This window comes from Sceloporus undulatus, chromosome 7 (assembly GCF_019175285.1).
Source record: "Sceloporus undulatus isolate JIND9_A2432 ecotype Alabama chromosome 7, SceUnd_v1.1, whole genome shotgun sequence".
Lineage (NCBI taxonomy): Eukaryota > Metazoa > Chordata > Lepidosauria > Squamata > Phrynosomatidae > Sceloporus > Sceloporus undulatus.
In genome coordinates, this window is record NC_056528.1 from 50,665,988 (window position 1) to 50,684,968 (window position 18,981).

The 18,981-nt window shown below is 45.0% G+C and overlaps 1 protein-coding gene across 1 annotated transcript in view; it reads left to right on the plus strand.

Moving 5' to 3' along the window:
- OPHN1 (oligophrenin 1) overlaps window positions 1-17,501 on the plus strand; it is a 51,734-nt gene extending 34,233 nt beyond the window's left edge. Inside the window, exons 15-24 of the mRNA XM_042478539.1 lie at window positions 2,241-2,325; window positions 3,265-3,323; window positions 4,347-4,452; window positions 5,187-5,346; window positions 10,357-10,504; window positions 11,410-11,721; window positions 12,121-12,286; window positions 13,428-13,478; window positions 14,196-14,248; window positions 14,474-17,501. Coding sequence (XP_042334473.1) covers window positions 2,241-2,325; window positions 3,265-3,323; window positions 4,347-4,452; window positions 5,187-5,346; window positions 10,357-10,504; window positions 11,410-11,721; window positions 12,121-12,286; window positions 13,428-13,478; window positions 14,196-14,238 — 1,130 coding nt within the window. The 3' untranslated portion in view covers window positions 14,239-14,248; window positions 14,474-17,501. The remainder of the gene's footprint in view (window positions 1-2,240; window positions 2,326-3,264; window positions 3,324-4,346; window positions 4,453-5,186; window positions 5,347-10,356; window positions 10,505-11,409; window positions 11,722-12,120; window positions 12,287-13,427; window positions 13,479-14,195; window positions 14,249-14,473) is intronic.
- The last annotated feature ends 1,480 nt before the right edge of the window (window positions 17,502-18,981 follow it).

An 18,981-nucleotide genomic window follows, 5' to 3' on the forward strand; every position in this document is an offset into this window, starting at 1 on the left:
TATCTATCTATCTATCTATCTATCTATCTATCTATCTATCTATCTATCTATCTTTTGATAGATATAGATATAGATGTACTGTGTAGGTTGGGAGGAGTGATTTCAATGTCAATCTGTGTCTTGTTCTGTTGTTGAATGGCAAGGCCTCCAGGTGGGAGGATATGCAAAAAGGGATTACGTCTATTTAATTAGTGGTCCATTGTCTGCTGGGAAACCCCTGACCCTGGCTGGTTTTCATTAGCTTCATTAATCTGTTCATTAGTTTCATTAATGTCAAGAATAAACTCTTCTAGAACATGGCCACATAGCCCGAAACCCCACAAAAAACCATGGATGCCGGCCGTGAAAGCCTTTGACTTCACATTTCCACCTCTGTCTCGCAAAGCCAGTTCAAGCAGCTGAAAATCCCTTTCTGTTTGGCCAAGATCCCCATTGATAGTCTGCGCAAATTAGGTTGTGGCTGGCTAATAAAATTAGCAAGGAAGAAAAGGAGAGATCACATTGGATCGCACATGTCTATGTTTTCAGTCTCAATATGCCCAGAGGGGTAGGATTAAATTTTACAGTCTTGGGAACCAGGTGCGGAAATGTGAGCATAAAGGCTGAAAGGAGTGGAAAGAGGGAAATGTTAGTGGGGTTTAGAGCGCTGGAAGAAGGGGACGCTGGTTTGACAAGTGCATAAAATTGAAAAATGGCAGCTGATCCTTCAGGACTTTTGCTGAGAGCTTTGAGGGGGAAATGATGGTTACAGACGGTTTCAGAGTCAGGTTTCGGAGGCCTAAGGGAGCAATAAAATTAGTAGAATGATGTCAGGCTCTAGACCACTGGGAAGCCAGCAAAAGCCATTGAAATTGAAAAGGCGAGTGTGTGAAACGGAGGAAGTTGGCAACGTTTCTCCTCCGGAAGGGAGAAAAGAGTAGGCATTGGCCATTAGCACAGCCATAGATGAAGGGTATCTCAGCCCAGAGTTGCTTCCTTTTCAAGTTGGAGAATAATGAATTGTCCTCGAAGGAAAGGTTTGCATGGGAATTCAGATGTAAAACCCACCGAAGGGTGCGATATCTAGACAGCTGGGTCTTCATTGCTGAGGGGTCAAATGGAGGCTTCTGCTTTCTCCGTCCGTCATGGAAACACTGGAGACGATGTGCCATAAAGTCCTGGATTCCATACGATGCAGCCATGGAAGTTAAAGAGGTATCATATGGCTGTAATACACACACACATTCCCAAAAGCAAACCTTGGTTTTGCCATTTTCTATAAGTGTCACCATTTTGCTATCCGTTGTATTTAATGGGACTTGAACATCCATAGATTTTGGTGTCCATGGTGTCCAAAACCTAACGGATACGAAGAGTCCATTGCACCCGGAAACAGACTCGTGTCCTTTGAAACTTTTGCAAAACAGGAGTTAATATGTAAGAAATCCTGGAGGCAGTTCTGAAAACCTTCTCCTTGGTTTTGTTCCAGCGATGATCTGCTTGGATGCTTGAGCTTTCCATCTTCCAAATCCATCCGCTTTCCTCCAGTGGAAACTGGATGGTTCCACTCAGATCTCTCCTATCCCTTAAGTCTTGTGTCACCACAAAAATGTTGCGGTTGCCTGGGGATTGACGAAGAACATGGGTTGTGTGTGTGTGTGTCCTTTTCTCCCTTGGCCTGCTTTCAGGAGCGACCAAGCAAAGAAAAAGAGGAATCCTTCAGGGGGTAGTTGGGGATCATGAGATAAAAATAGGAAGAGGAAACGGGAACATCGTGGAAAGAGGTTGCTCTAAGGTGGAGGTGTTCTTGGAAGGTTGAGTCTTGCAGGGCTTTTAGTCACAAGAGTTTTCTCGTTTCTCTGCAGAGATCAGATCCAAATGTTTAAGCAAAGTATAATGCACACAACAATTTCACCTTCTCTGTCAGAGAGCTTTGGTGCCACAACAAACTACAGCTCCCAGGATTCCACAGTACTAAGCCATGAATGTTAATGCGGTGTCAAACTGGATTAATTCCTCTCCTTCCATAGTCAACCAGTCCTGGTTTCTCCACTCCCTGGGCCAAACCAGCCCTGATTAACATGTAGCATAGTTTGTGTTCCTTGTATGTTGTCGAATCTAGGTTGGTGGAAGCCTTAAAGAACTCTAGTCTACCTGAGTTGCTTTGGGCTAATAGGTCCTAGTAATCCTTTAAACTGTCAATTATTTCAAAGAATAACAACGTGCCCCTTTTCTCTCCTCGGCGTCTCTTCCTTCTCAAGATCCCAAATGCCCTGGAGATGTGGATTTCCAAAACAGCGACTGGGACATCAAGACAATTACTAGCTCCTTGAAGTTCTACTTCAGGTGAAGTCAGTTGATTGTCATTTTTAATTGCATGAAAGCAGCTAAAGCTAAGTTGAACTGATTTTATCAGGAGGGCAAATTAATACATTAATCTCTTAGGCTTGCGCTGCCATAAAGGGTGAGGTAGAAATGTTTTAATACTAAACCTATGCAATTACACTGTATCTTCCTTCTGCCTTTTCTCTGCTGCAGTCCCTCAATGTGGCCATTACTTGGCCAATACTGAATAAGGGGATGGTGGAGAGGTATCTCTCTGTATTCCTATAGCTGAACGCACAGCAACAGGCATGTGCCTGGACACCCCAGGGGTCCTCCCAAGGTCCCCAAGGATGATGTCACTGCTGAGGATGATGTCATTGTTGCAGATGATGCCATTGCTGAGGATGATGTCTTTGCATCTCCGCTGCTCCCTTGGATCATGACTCACCAGGAAAGAGCTGCAGCAAATATATAGATTTTGGGAAGAGGCCATTATGCAAAGCCAACAGAGAATGCCAACTTCTGCAACAGCCACCAAAGTGGATTACGGTTGCTTAAGTTGGATGTACACAATGGTAACTCACCAACAAGATCCCAACAACAACAAGAGAACTAAATCCCCCTTCTCTCTCCTAAATGGATGGAGAATAGTCACCCAGCTGTCCTTCATAGAACCATAGGGTTGGAAGGGACCCCAAGGGACCATCCAGAAGCCCTGTTCTACCCAATAAAAGCACTCCCTTTGACAGAAGCCCATCCAACCTCCAAAGAAGAACACTCCACCATCTTCTGAGGCATCAGTGGCTTCCATTGTACATAATCTCTGACCATCAGGAAGCTTTTCCTCATGTTGAGATGGACTCTCTTTCCCTGTAGTTTGCATCCATCGGAGCATGACATCCTTCCAAATGCTTAAACATGGCCATCTGGTCACTGTTGCCTTGTCTCCTTCCTTTGCAGGAACCTCTCTGAACCTGTCATGACATACAAGCTTCACAAAGAATTGGTCTCAGCTGCCAGTAAGTCTTAACTGTCGCTTAATTTTTGTCCTTTTTCCAGATTGTTGGAGCTCTTGATCTGGAAGTGTTTGGTTTTTAAAAATATTTTGCATGCTGCCCTGAGATCCTTTGATAAAGGATGAATAGGAATGGATCCATCGTTTTGGGATCAGAACTGGGGGCGGTTCTGCTGGGTATTTATTTTTAATTGACATTTGTGTAAGGGAACACTAACATTTGACTTATCTAGTTTAATATTTTCTCCCCCAAAACTGCAATTTTGGGGGGTAGGTTAGCTCCCTATATATTGATAGCCTCCTGTTTCGCCACAGCCTTTGCAGCATCGTTCGGACGCATCCTTGTCGGATTTTATATAGTTTTAAGTGGGTCGCGGTAATGCGATAGGATTAAAAGTCCTTTGAAAGCATGGCCAATAAAAAAGAGCAATGGCAAATATAAACTATAGAGCACATCATCAAAGGCCCTTTAATGCGGCACATTATTAAAGGCCCTTTTGGCTTGGGTTTTTAAATGAGTTAAAAACACATAAAAATGAATGATGGAGTTGTCGATGTGCAACCAGAGAACTTGGCTCCTGGCAAAGAGGAAAGCAGTTGTTTCCTTCAGAGGGAAATAATGGCATTTGTATGTAAAACAGGCCAAAATTAGCTATAATCAGTTTAAAATAATTCTGTATTTAATATTATTGTGTGTGTGCATTTGCGCCTTCAAGTCACCTGTGGACTTATGGCAACCCAATGAATTTCATAGGTTTTACATAGGCAAGGAATACTTACAGGTGGTTTTTCTTGTTCCTTCCTCTGTAATAGAGCCTACAGCATCTGGTCTTCTTTGGTGGTCTCCCATCCAAGGACTAACCAGGGCTGACCCTGCTTAGCTCCCAAGATGAGGTGGGATTTTCAGGATATTTAAGGCAGCATTCATTAAAATGAACCCACTTAGGCATTATTAACAAAATCCTTTCCTTTCTTGACCGCGCTCCTAAATGCCTTTCTTCTTGGATCCTTTTCTCCCTTTCTCCAGAGTCTGAAAACTTGGATTATAGGCTGGGAGCCATCCATTCCTTGGTTTATAAACTCCCAGAGAAGAACCGGGAAATGCTGGAGCTTCTCATCAGGCACCTTGTCCAGTAAGTTAAATGGGATGCTATGGAAGACGGATGCCATAAAGTAAACCCAAAGCAGGGACTGAGTGGCTGAGATGTGTATGCATTGTGTAGCAATTGTGGCTTGAGTAGTGGATGTGACCAACAGGAGCCAGGCAAAATGAAGGTATTGTGGCCATGCTTTTATTAGACCAGCCCAAAATTCACATAATTTGCTGTGCAAGGTTTTGAAACACATGTTTCTTCACCAAGCATATGATATTATATTCGTTGGGAAGGGGCACAGGATTCTCTATGCAAGCTTTTGAAACACATGCGTTTCTCCATCAGGCAAATATGCGGTAACCCCTCCTCAGTGTTTTCGTGGGTGGCTGAGATAGTGACACCTTTGCTTTCTGATGGTTTGCTGTGTGCAAATTTTGTTTCATGCACAAGATTATTAAAAATGCTGTATAAAATTACCTTCAGATTATGTCTATAAGGTGCATATGAAACATAAATGAGTTTTGGCTTTAGACTTGGGTCCCATCTCCAAGATCGCAGCTATTCCATAATCAGAAATAAATAAATGAATCTGAAATCCAAACAGTTCTGCTCCCAAGCCTTTTGGATAAGAGAGACTCAACTTAAAATAGATGCCAGGAGCCCTGTCCCACATTCAGATTCACGGCCCTAACCTCAGTCTTTCTTTGTGTCTTGCATGGTTGGTTTCTCCGGACCACGTTCTCTCCAACCCGATGCCTGTTTCCTTTTGGCAGTGTGTGTGAACACAGCAAGGAGAACCTGATGTCTCCGTCAAACATGGGGGTGATATTTGGCCCCACTCTCATGCGAGCCCAAGAGGACACCGTGGCGGCCATGATGAACATCAAGTTCCAGAACATTGTGGTGGAGATCCTCATTGAACACTTCGACAAGGTAGGGCCGTCCCTGAGATAACAGGGACCCTTATCTGAGTCCTCAGGGCTATGCAGAAATGTTGTTGTTGTGAAGTCGAAGGCTTTCATGGCCAGCGTCCCTAATTTTTTGTGGATTTTTGGGGCTGTGCGGCCATATTCTAGAAGAGTTTATCCCTGACGTTTTGCCAGCATCATGGCTGGCATCTTCAGAGACCAAAGTTCACCCTGTGGGTTCCTGTAGCCAAGCAAGGAATCAAACTCTGGTCTCCAGAGTTTTAGCCCAATGCTCAAACCACTACACCACACTGCCTCAGAAATATACATATACCCATTCCTATCTTTGCCCAACATTGGCTAAGCCCGTTCGTTCATTTAAAAGCATTCTGGCCACCTTAGCCTCAAGGGTGCTACAAGATCACTTTGCACACTGATGTTCCAGGGTGAGAAATATTTGGAAAGCAATTCCAGTTGGACTGACAAAACATCAGCATGAAATTGCCAACGATGGGATCCCAAGAGCACATCTACACAAAGATGTGTAGATGTCTTCCAGAAGAGATCCTATATTGAGCGAAGGGTGGAATTAGATGGACCATAGAATCCTTTCCAACTCTATGGTCCTATGAATATGGAGCAGCAGTTGAGACCGTTCCTGAAATCTGTGTTTCTTGCATCCCTTGACCATCTGTGCTTGGCATAGTTGCAATCCCTTGTTGCAGATGAAGGAGGAAAAAGCCCTCTTTCAAAAGTGACCCTGCTTGGTTTTCTGCTTTTTCCTCTGAAACAAGGGTTTGCAACTGTGCCAAGCACAGATGGTCAAGGGATGCAAGAAATACAGATTTCAGGAATGGCCTCAGAGGTCTGCTCCATTTTCATAGGACCATAGAGTTGGAAGAAGGTCTATAGACCATCTAATTCAACCCTTTGCTCCATGCAGGATCTCTATCTAGAGCATCCTCAGTAAGGAGTATCCAGTTTCTTTTGGGAGACATCTAGACCTCTGAAGAAGGAGACCTCATTGCCTCTCCAGGCAGTTGGTCAACTACTCTTAGCCGCAAGACACTCCTCATATTGGTCCATCAAAATCTACCCCCCTGTAATTTAGAAACAGTAGTGTCCTCTCTTCAAGGGTTTCCCCATAACTTCCCATTTCCATGTTTTCCTTGACTCGAGGGATTCTGGTCGGCCGAGGGAGGTTGGGAGAGAAGATGAAAAGCTATTTCCCATCTCCAGAATGAGCTCTTTTAATTAAAAGTGAGTCTACAGCACTTCTTCCTGGGCTTTAATTTCTGCTGCGATAAGGTTAAGCTAGTAACGTTTTATTAGGTTTGGCGCTGGTAAGTGTGGTCTCAGTCTGGAAAATGTTTCGGCTCCCAACATAAGCAAACACTTAAAATGAGATTCGGGTTGGCATGATATATTATTTATGCCGTGAATTATGAAGACTCAAAGGACAGGCAAGTTGTTGAGTGAGTCGGGGCGGGTGATTATTCTTCCCGCGGCTTTAAACCTGAGCGCTTAGCCGCTAAATTAAAAAGTTGATCCCACTGGAAACAGGTTTTTGATGGTGTTACACAACCCCCTGCTCTGCATTCTTAGGACCGGGACAATATCACACTGCTTCCGAATAATTTAAAATTGGGCTTTTTTTTTTTGCACCAATAATGTGGTGCAAACCTACTGAGAATACAGGACCGTGCAAGCATTTTGGATAGGCTTAGATGGTGAGGTCTTTTCAGCCTGTTTTAAAAGAGATTAAAAAGTGCTCAAGCTGCATCTGCACCACAGAAATAATCCAGTTTGACACCTCTTTATCTGCCATGGCTCCATCCTATGGAATCCTGGGAATTGTAGTTTGTTGTGGCACTGGAGCTCTCTGACCGAGAAGGCGAAATGTATCACAAAACTACGAAATGTAGATGCCATTGTTGAAATGCTCTCCATGCCCAGCTCCTCTGGAACAAGCCCCTGGCCATGTTCAGTTGCATGGAAGATATGTTATGTGGCTGGAGGGAGAGGGGTGGAAACTGCCCAGTCCCAGAGAGATCCCTGTTGACAGCTTATGTGTTTGCTTTGCAGCCTGGGAAGGTAATAAATGGCCATTTAAAAAAGAGTGACGCTCTTATCACTCACTTAATTGATGCCACTGGGGCCACCGAGTCTTTACAGCTCATGTGCCAGTCGCTAAAATGAGCTCCCCTGGGAGTAAAAGGGCAGCGATGCTCCCAGTCTGTTGCTGTGTCTAAATATTCTGGCAGGCCTCCATGATCTGTGGAGAATATGGATGGTATTATGGTGGCACGGCACGGTTCTCTGATCTTGTCTGGTTTCCATTCCCTAAAATCTTTAAATCGCTTAAATAATAAAAGAAAAGTGGGTTTAGGGGTGAGGAAGGAACAAATTGCTTGGGTTTTAACACACACACATCAGCCTGATGCATTGAAAACATGGCTGGAAACAGGACAGGCAGTTCTCTTTTCATCTGCCGTTCTCATACTCTCTTGTTGGCACAAACAGCCCAGTTGTAAATTACAGCGTACAAATGGAGAGGAAGATCCCCAGCTGCGATGGCTCAAGCCGTTCCAAAAAAGCTACCTGTCAAATGGCAGGAATGAAGATTTATGGGCACTAAGTTCAGGGGAACAGAGACCAGAAGACTAAAAGTAACCGGGAGCGATGGCGCAGTCCTCTTGCCAAAGGGTCAGCCTTCTCCAGATCCCATTACTCCCTTCCCAAACTGACCAGTTTACAACGGTGGAAGGTTTGGACCATCTTCTATACAGTGGAAAGGAAGAATGGAGAGGTGTCTGGCCTTCTGTTGTTCTTGTGTGCCTTCAAGTTGTTTCCGGCTTACGGTGACCTTATCATGGAGTTTTCTTGGCACGTTTCTTCAGAGGGGGTTTGCCATTGCCTTCCCCTGAGGCCAAGAGAGAGCGTGCCTTGCCCAAGGTCAACCATTGGTTTTTCATGGCTGAGCTGGGATTCGAACCTTGGCCTTCAAGGTCTTAGTCCAACAGCCAAACCACAACACCACACTGATGGTCATATTGGGATTGTTGTGTGCCTCCAAGTCTATGGCAACACAATGGTGACCCTATCATGGACTTTTCTTGGCACGTTTCTTCAGAGGGGGTTTGCCATTGCCATTCTCTGTGGCTGAGAGTGCATGACTTGCCCAAGGTCACCCAGTGGGTTTCCGTGGCTGAGTGAGGATTCAAACCCTGGTCTCCAGAGTCATAGCCCAGTGCTCAAACCACTACACCACGCTGGCTCTCCAGTGACATATGGAAGTGTAATCCCACCCTACACTTCCATAGGTATGTTTTTGGTTGTGGTGGAGGTTCATATTTGTTTTCTTCCTCTGCAACAAGCAAAGACCTTTGGACTCATTGTATTGCTGCCCCAGCAGCCATTTTGTTGCTGATGGAGAGACGGGGCAATTGGAGAAGCATCTGGCTATGTCTCTGAAGCTATGCACAAACCAATGGCATCATCTGCTGAGATCTCCAAAGGACCCTGGCAGTCTTGACAGAAGATACCTGTGGTCTATATCTGGCTATGCAGATTTAGCCATAAACGTATCCAATCCCACCCACCCACTGTTCTCTATCAAACACCAAATGGTTGTCATGCCATTGTGAAAACAGCGGTTCATGAAACACACTGTTTCTCAACTCTGGATGAAATATTTCTGGATGTCTATCTGGCTGTATTCAGATGTCATACCAAACCAGGATCAAATCAGGATAGCTTGTTCTCTTGGGTTCTGAAAAATACTGTTTCTTATAGCTGGAGGAAACATTAAACTATGCTTCGTGAGAACCATGACAAAGAAGGTCTTGATTCCTTCTCCTCATGATAGATGAAGAGGAGGAAGAAATGCAAGGCTACTCAAACTTACAATGCCAAGTTTTGGCCTTAATGCAATATAACTTTTGAAAACCAACACAATAACTCCCCTTTAAACCACATCAAGAGCCGGTGTGGTGTAGGGGTTTGCATGCTGGACTATGACCCACATGGCCATCTCAGCCCCAGAAAATCCCATGATAGGTTCACCTTGGGTTAAGATGAAAACAACTTGAAGCCATGCAACAACAGCAAGCTGCATCAAATGGTCTCCGCTAAAGCTGCTCCCCGCCTCCTGAAACATAGTCATTTATCAAAGAGAGACATTTTTCTTCATTTTGTAATCTGCCTGGAAACATCATCGGAGTTGATAGATCGTTCAAATTGCAATTAACAGATAATTGGAAGCTTTGATTGGCACTGACAACCGTATCAGCCGTGAAGCTCCAGGTTCTGATCCCGGTTCCAAACAATACGGGCATTTGTTTGTCTAATTTAGCAGAAAACAGCATTTCTCTGTGTCAACTGTGTGGAAAACCATCTGCTTTCTCGTGAATCCGCAAGTCAGTAAAAACAGTGCTGCATTCAGGCTTGTTTCATTTTAATTTGTATCGGCTTCTTCTAGCTAACGAAGTGGGAGTGGTTTGCAAAGAGATTTAAGGGAGAAGTCTGGGAAGGAGCCCAGCCTCAAAATTACAATGAAGAAGGGAATGAGGAAGAGTTTGTGCCTCGTTAATTATAGGATCGTCAAGACAAGTGGGACCCCCAGGAGTTATCCAGTCCATTCCAACAGTACAGGGATCATAATGGTATTGAAGTCTGACTACGTATGGTTTCCGTCCTTGGGTTAGATCCCCACATTTGCCATTAGTTGGTTGTTGTGTTCCTTCAACTCTTTTGTGAGCTATAGAGTTTTCTTGGCAAGATTTGCCCTTTGAGTGTGTGATTTGCCAAGACAGTGGCTTTGCATGGCTGAGCGGAGATTTGAACACTGGTCTCCTTTTTGTATTCTCTAATCGTAATAAAATCTCCTTTGGTGAACTAAACCTGCATATAATCCAGAAGTCAGTCTTTTCGCCATCGTCAGGGAAGCCTTGGTGTGGAAGGCTTGATGGATGGTGCAGGAGGTCAGTGCAGAAGAGACTCTGTGGAGTCATGTTCTTCTTATTTCTCCCCCCAGATATATTCTGGCCCCCCTGAAGACAACGCCGCTCCCCCGGTGCCTCCTCCGCGGGTGGCCACCCGGCGCCACAAACCCATCACCATCTCCAAGCGGCCCCTGAGGGCAAGACCGGTCTTCTTTGGAGGGTCTGTGGAAGAAAGCGGAGGTTAGTGGAGCTCCTCTCTCTGGTGCCTCACCGGCCTCCAGTGACCAACATTTGTCTCCAAGGGGAAGTTCATGGTTTGAGAGAGGAGTAGGGCAGCTGCAGCTTCACAGGGCCAAAAACATAAGTTTGTTTTTCACACAAAGATGTATATATAAACCAGGAATTGCTGTCCTTGGCCATATGTGGCCATCATGGTGCTCCCATCTGGCTCTTGGGGTGTCACTCTTCCCCAAAACACAATCATTTGGTAGTTTTCTCATTTTTTGTATGTTGTTTCTCCCCATTTTGCAAGGTTGAACTGTTGTTCCTAAGGCTAAGTTACTGGCAGTGAAGAACTTTAAACCGAAATGTCGTGGTACTTTGGTCCCATCCACTACAGTAGGGTTGGGCAACTGCACCAGGACCAGGACCAGTGCCCCCCAAGGACCCCCACAGCAAGGACCTATCCTCTTAAACTTTGGAAGAGCCCCATAGATAGCAATATCTATCGCCTTATCTCTCTCTCTCTCCCTCTCTCTCTCTATTATCTGTTATCGGTTCTCTGAAACTAGGCACAGTGAGCCCTCCATATCCATGGATTCCTTATCCATGGAATCAACCATTCACAGCATGAATATCTATATACTGTACACACACACACACACACACACACACATTTCAAACAGCAAACCTACTTTTACCATTGTATATAAGGGACACCCTTTTACTACATCATTGTATTTTTATACAATAATATATTGTATATTATATATACATTAGGACTTGAGCATCAACAGAGTTTGATATCCATGAGGGCTCCTGGAACCAAGCCCCAGCAGTTACCAAAGGCTCATTGTATTTGTCCAAATGTGTCTTGGGGCTTTTTGTCCATTGTTTCTTCTTATTGTTTGGGTTCTCTTTGGCAGAGTTTGGCCAAGGCCTTACTCCCAATGGCATGGTCATGCCCAACTACGGCGAAGCTCCGAAGCCGCTCCAACGGAGCCGACTGCCTTCACACCGGATGGGAGAACCTGACCCTGCAAAGCCCATCTTTGAAAGCAAGCCAGAACCGTGCTCAGAGGTGGATGTGGGGAAACTGGTGTCCAGGCTCCAAGACGGCGGGGCAAAGTTTGCCAACAAAGCTGCCAATGGGGTTGTGCCTGTGTCTGGCTGCCTGAAGGCCTCCAATCTCCATGTGAAGAGGCCAGCCCCAAGGCCTGGGATGAGCACCAAAGAAGGTGAGCCTTCCCCTTGCATGCTTCTGCTTGTGGGTCTTGCAAAATATTTAGCATGAAGATGGAACTAATTTGCAAGAGCCAAACTCACCTTGGTCCCAAAGGTGTCAATTGTGGTGTTGCTGTTTTTATGGCATTTATTTATATCCTGCCTTCCCCCACTTTGGGACTCAAGGCAGCGTCCAACAGTATGGAAACTTCATTCTGGGAGTTGCAGTTCAAAAAACCCTTGACTTTGTTGTGGCCGATGCTGCTCCCAAACCCTTGACATTTGCCCATCCCAGTTGAGAAGGAGGTTCTGCTAATCGGGGTTGCAACTTCCTCTGAAGGGACCAGGTTGTCATTCTGTGTATTGTTGTTATCTTTCACGATGAATGGTTGTTTGTCACTTTGCAAACGCAGGCGAATATGAAGGCTTCGTCAAAGCGCGATCGCCAGGAGAGAAGCCGGTGATAATGCGTCCTCCAGTGAGACCTCCAGACCCTCCGTGCAAAGTCCCCACGCCCCAAAAACCGGAGCCAAAGCCCGATTTGCTCATTGGTGGAACTGGAGAGGCTTCTTCCTCTGTGTGAGTAGCAAAGTGGAGTAATAAGTTGAAACAGACTGCAATTGGATAGGATGAGCAACAACTGCAGGGAGACTAGAAACTGCATTTTCCTTCAGTCCCAAATTCTTAGCCTTGCAGGGACTTAAAACGCCAGTCGCCTGTTTAGAAATTTAGGTGCCAAATAAAAAAAAAAAGCCCTGTTTGTTTATTAAGCCTTTTTGGCCTCCCTGATTTATTTTAGCTGCTCTGCTCAGGGTTTTTGAACCTTTTGACTGTTCCGGACCTGTTTTAACTCGTTAATTGGTTTAAGATTGTTTTAGTCTTTCATGCTTTAAATTATTAGCCCTGATGTTACCTGCATGCAGCCCTTAATAGCTTTAGATGTGGGGCAGGATAGAAACGTTTGGATGAATAAATATAAGCTCTTTCAAGGAAAGGCAGAAGATCAGACAAAGAGATGCTCAGTGGCTTTTTCTGCCAGGGATTTCCTCTTCGTAGAAGATGCCGCTGGCACTTGGCCACAAGCGGTTACATGTATTTCAAGAGCTTATTCGTCTTCCCATGAGCCGGTCCTCAAGAGAGAGGTCAAGTAACACAGCAAGGACTGTCTGCCTCATTTCTCCACCAACATTTCCTTCCCTTGCATCCAAGGGATTGCCTTTCAACATCATGCTCTGTAGCAAGGGATCCCAACCTTTGCTCCTTCATTTGTTTTCGACTTCAGATCCCAGACATCCTACCCAACTTGGCCAACAGTTGGGCATTATAGGAGATGATGTTCAGAACATCTGGAGGACCAAAAGTTGGCCTTTCAACATCAGGCTCTGTAGCAGTGGTTTCCCACCTTTGGTCCTCCATTTGTTTTGGACTTCAACTCCCAGAAGCCCCAGCCAACGTGGCCAAGAGTCAGGAATTATGGGAGCTGAAGTCCAAAAACAACGGAGGACCAAAGGTTGGGAACTACTGCTCTATAGCACAAGTATCATCTGCCAAATGAGCCAGAAATGATGGTATGTGTTATGCCAGATGGACAAAGAAAGCATCCAGAAGTGTGGTCTTGGGAAAACTGTATCAAAAATATGTGCGTAGGGTAGTTTATGCCTCACAAAAATGAAATCATTGCATGGAAAGTGAATGCTTTGTGTTGGTTATTCTTTTTCAGAGTTGCTTCTAGGACAAAATTCTTTGAAACGGCTTCTTTCAGAAGAGGCAGGTAAGGCTTGGCTGGGACCATTCAGAGGTAAAATTGACACCGCAAGACATAAAAGTGGTCAGAATGGAAAGTCTGGAGAAATTCCCTTTTCTCAAAGCAGAAACTAGAATGCAGCAATGTTAAGGAAAGCGCTGATACATTAATCCTCCAACAAGAGAAAAATGCGTTTCTTAACCTTAAGCCATGAAACCTGTGAAATTTGTAAAAATGGCTAAAATGTAAAGTTACTAGAAGTGGCCAAATTGCCTCCAACAAAGTGACTCTATCATGGCCGGATTTCTTGAAGAGTGGAGATTTCTCGAACTGACACAACTGCATTCTGTCAAAACCTGGGATCTGTAATTCTGCAAAGCATGAGAGCTCTTTTTCTGAGAACTGTAAATGCTTCTTCCTAGACGACAAACCTCAGGATTTCATAGGATGGGACCATGGCAGTCAAAGTGGAACAATTTTCAAAAACACGTTGGGATGTGTAAATACTGCACCAAATTCTCACCACTTTATTACTCTTCATGACTCGGTTTCTCAAGTGCCATGAAACCCATTTCCTTTGGCCAGGAGATAAGAATGCACACTCCTTCCATCCCAAGTTAGGCGTTCTTATATTGCAAACCTTTTCTGCTCCTGGCTGGCAGAATTCAAGGGCAGGGTTGCCTTGCAAACCTTTCTGCATCTTTTAAAAAGTATTATTGTTTGTCTTCTTCCTTTCTTTTCCAGCTCTTCGTCACCTCAAGGCAGGCTCCCAAGCGATGAAGGTTGAGAGCCAAAAGGTATGCTTAAGTGTCACAAAAAGCCAGCGGTCCTTCCAAGAGAATGTGATTTCTGGTGGTATTTTGGGTGCGCAGGGAGAGATGAGAGTGGAAGGATCCCAACCTGGGGTTTACCTTTAATCTTCTTCTGAAATGGGGCACAGATCCTGCCAGACTGGGTCAGAAATTATTTCAGGAGTCCATCCTTCTGAGCTATGAGATATTATTCCATGTCTTCTTTCCCAGGCTTTTCCTTGTCGGATCCTGGAAAATTGGTCCCGGCTCCCCGCGCGGATCGTCCTGCCTCCCAGATCTCCAGCTGTTTTAAGACCAGCTATTCTGCAGGATTGTGTCCTTTGAGACTACTATTGTGAACAGCTTCTGTTGCTGCAAGAGACAGGAATATTCTCAGGGAAGGATATTTCCATCTTGGAGTTGAGCAAAGGCGCCCTTGGCAGCACTCATTGGTTCCACCTCTCCTCTCCGTTTCTTGTGTCCAAAGAGCATGGCTTGGCTTTTCCATGAAGCGCTGCGCAGAGGCTGATGTTTGCATGGTGCAGTTTGACCATTGACCATTAAAACTGGCCTCTTCCACAATCCTCTTCTTGACAATGATCTCCTAGGATTTTATGTACTGGGTGATCCTATCCCAGAAGGGCCTGCTTTGGGACTGTATCCTGATGTTAATGCACTGGCTGTGTTGAGTTGTTTTACGTTCTCTGCCTACCCACCCTTTTTCTATTTTAATTTCTTTTACAGACCAGGGCTTTGTGTGTTGTGTGTTGTGTGTCTGTCCAGACTTGCAGTGGCAAGTCTCCCGTTGATAAAATGCTGAAAACTCTCCTGCCAAGATAGATTGGCGCGCTTTCCATCCAAGTTTCTCTCTTTGGCTTTGTACAAAATGCAGATATTCAGGGGCAAGGGTGGGACTGTAGATACCTTGCTCAACTCTTCATATGAATGTGAAATCCTTTAAAGCTGCAATTCCTACCTTCCGTCGGGAACGGCGTCGGTACGTTGAAGGAGCCCCTTGCACATTCCATCTGGTGGCATTTTCGGTAACCTCCAAAGCAGCTGTTGGTAATGGATATAGCTTTGTGACTTATCTTGGTCTCCATTCCACCCTTCCTTAGGCTGCTTTCCACATGAGGAGCGGCTTCCAGTTTGAAGTGGAATGAGGCAAGATGACTGTCCAGTGCCATTTTGTAAAAATAACTGTTATTATCTTGCTAACAGTCCTGCAGCTGATGCAAGAGAGAGAGAGTGTGTTGAAAGCCTAGGCTCTCTTACAAACACACCTAGAAGTCTCTGGACCATGAGAGAAATGGCACAGGAGTGTTGAGATGTTTCGTTGCAGATGCTCCTTCTCCTGGGTCCAACATGAGTCCTTGTGGACAGGGATAACCACCTGTAAGCCACATAGGGCTGTTTTTGGGACCACGGTCCAATTTGTAAATGCCCCCAAATGTCTCCCTTGGCAATTTTGATATGTATTCCGTGCCACTGTTTTAGACCCAGGAGAAGCCTTTTTTCCCCAGCAGGAACTGACCCAGAATCCAACTTTCTGTTAGGAAAAGAAAGGAATGGAACATCTCAGAGGGCCAAAAATGTAATGAAATGTCCTCCTCAAGGATGTTGGAGGCATTTGTGATTGAAGGGACCTGTGTCATCCTTAGCTTACAAATGCTCTGAAAATCTCCATCCCACCCACCAACAGCATTCTGTTTACAAATTCAGTTGCTTTGAAGAACATGGTCCAGGTGAAACCACGGTTTCAGGGACCAAAGCAGACGTCGTCCAGATGTTGCAATCTAGTAGTCCTTCCCAGGCAGTGCTTTGCCAAAAGGGCTGCCCATCTTTTGAGGACAGCCCTATGCCACCTGCTTCCTTCATAGGCACAAAGTTGGCTTTTTGCAGCATCCTGTCCCAGGAGACCTCCAGAATTTGCTCCCTGTCAGTCCTATGCGTTCGTTGTGTCAGTGCTCACAGATTCATGGTGGTTGCTGAAGGAAAGAAAAAGATGCACTGCATACCCAAGTGGCTATGGTCTCTCAGTGTTTCTACCTGCTTGTTGTGGATCTCCCAGGAATGATTTAGTTGTGTTTTCTTGCATGACAGAAGGTTGGAGTAGATGGCCCTTGGAGCCTCCTCCAGCCCTATATTTCTGTGATTCCATGGATCCTAAAATGGGGGGAAAGGGATATTGGAGCCCCCAAAAACCAGGCTGTGGGTCCCCCCTCAAAGATCTGACAAAATTGGACCATCCTGACTCCCATGTAGTTGAGCCTCCTTAGGATTCACCAGTCCGAAGTGTAATGAAATGGTCAAGCATTAAGAAATGTCACGACCCAATAGAGTATTCAACACTCCTATGAATATTGTCCATGAATGAGTCTTCATATTTGAGGATATTAATGGGAAGTGATTCTGCACAGAAGTACAAATGTTTTTTCTGCAGAAAACTCACATTTTGTGCACAGAAAACCCCGTTTTCTCCATCAGAAACGGTATTTTCTCAGAAAAACACACACGTTTAATTCTGCATGGAATAATTCCACATTTTGGGATGTGTGACATTGAGGAGAATGAAACCCATGTTTTCTTTGGCAGCCCTGAGTTCATTCATATTGTTGTGTGTGAGGATAACCTTGGCAAATGTTTACATTACTGCTGAGGACTGCAGATCCCATTGCTCCACATCAGCAAACTAATGATGAGGGTTGGTGGGATCTACAGTCAAATAACATCCAGTGGACCAGATATTGCTCTTTCCCTTTCCAGTCCTTATCAAAGCTTTGTTGTTATTGCGTTGGCGTTGTTGTGGACCAAACAAAGAAGTAAAGGTCTCAAGCTAAATTCATTGTGGTCTGTCCCTAATTCCAAGGAATCAGATCGTTAATTACACAAATACTTCTGGTCAGTGGATGAAGAGTGGCCAGAGGAACGGATTAAAAGATGCGATGGAGACTAGAGAAGGTGAAGGTGATTCTGCATTGTGGCATTTGGAATCTAATTCTTGGGGTTATTTCCTCTGTGTTGATTTGGGGAGGAAGGCACACGGTGGGCATCATGTTGACTTCCAAGCATTCGCATGTGCGTAGTTGGGCCATCATTCCTCATAAGCTAAAGGCGTCCAGCAATTCAACTCCGTACTCTGAATTTCAAAGCACTTAAGCAAATTTTCCATCGGATGTATTGTGTTTGTTAAAACGAGTAGATTAGATGTAGTTATGTTTATTGAGTTTCCACGGATTAAAAGAAATCCACTTAGCAACCCTCGTCTGTGGTCTTTTAAATTGGGTGAATGTTGTTTTCGAAGTATTTGCAAACATTATACAGCGCATGTCTAGGGATGTCTAGATGCACAGAACGGTACAGTCAGAAGTCTCCGGACATTTCTGTTATGCGCAGTTGTAGCACTTTGAGACCAGTTTAACTTACCTTGGCCTGAGATTTGTCGTTCGGGGAGGATACTTGGAATCCTCGGCTATATTTTGGCGGGGTGCCCTAGGGCTAAATGGCCTGAAGATTGGCCAGAAACAGTTTTTCAACCAATGACATGGCAGCTGGAATCCTCCTGGTGCATAACTTGTAAGTAAGTCCTGGTTACTCAAGATCAGTGGTCCCTGAACTATGCTCTTTAAGGGATTTTGGACTCCAGTTTCCAGAATCCCAGACTATTGGTCAACATGGCTGGGGCTTCTGGGAACTGAAGTCCAAAATCTCTTAAAGGGCACAGTTTGGGGACCACTGTAGCCATTGTACTCTTCGGACACTCGGTAAAGGAGATGCCCCTTTTCGAGGGAGGGCGGAATAGGCTGCCTCAGAGGTTGGCGGGCTCTCCGTTTTCAGAGGTTGTTTGCAGCAAAGGTTGGAGGGTTACCTCTCAGGGAATGGTTTACCTGTCTATTCCTGCATGGCAAGGGCTTGGAATAGAAGGCCCTTGGGGAAAAGGGAAAGATGGAAATGTAGGGGGGGGGGAAAGACATGGGAATCCGAATGCACCAATAACATGGCAGAATACAGAGCTACAAAGGCATGCATTGAAGCGCTAAGCACCCAAAGAGCTGCAGCTTCACAGCCCCTCCAGACCTCCCCTTTTCATGCTTTTTCTCTGGCCATAGAAGAAAGAAAGAAAGAAAGAAAGAAAGAAAGAAAGAAAGGATTTCACTTAGGGAGATACATAACTCCCTAGAATAGCTGGTGAACTCTTCCTCGCTCCTGGGCCCCTTTTTGGGGAGAGTTTCACTTTGCAAAGCCACTTTTGTAATCCATAAATCACCAGCCGTTTGGAGAAAACGAAGGAGCCAAGGAAAGTGGAGGGGCTCTTAAACCCCATCCCTTCATCCGGATAGTGTTTGATTTTTTATCTAAGAGGAACCCATAAATAATTCCCTCTCCTCTCCTCTCCTCCTTCCTTTGTCTTCCCCCTTTTCTCTTTCATCTCCATTTACACAAAAGTGCACAAGCGCAAAGATTTCAAACATTGCCACCAGCAGAAAAAGAGAGAGACAGACATTGCCTGAGGGATGTGCAGTTTCCCAAAGGATCAGCTTTGTCAGAACAACTCTTTGAAAGAGAAGATTACTGGGTGATTTGCATTGCATTTTTTGAAAACAAAGATTGCATGGCACCTGTCGTTGCGTAAACATCTCCAAGTGACGCATGGAGGCAGAGGTGCACATTTTTGCTCTGGGAGGTTTTCAAACAGCCAATGCCTGGATCTGGGCCGATCAAAATAGCATCATCCTATG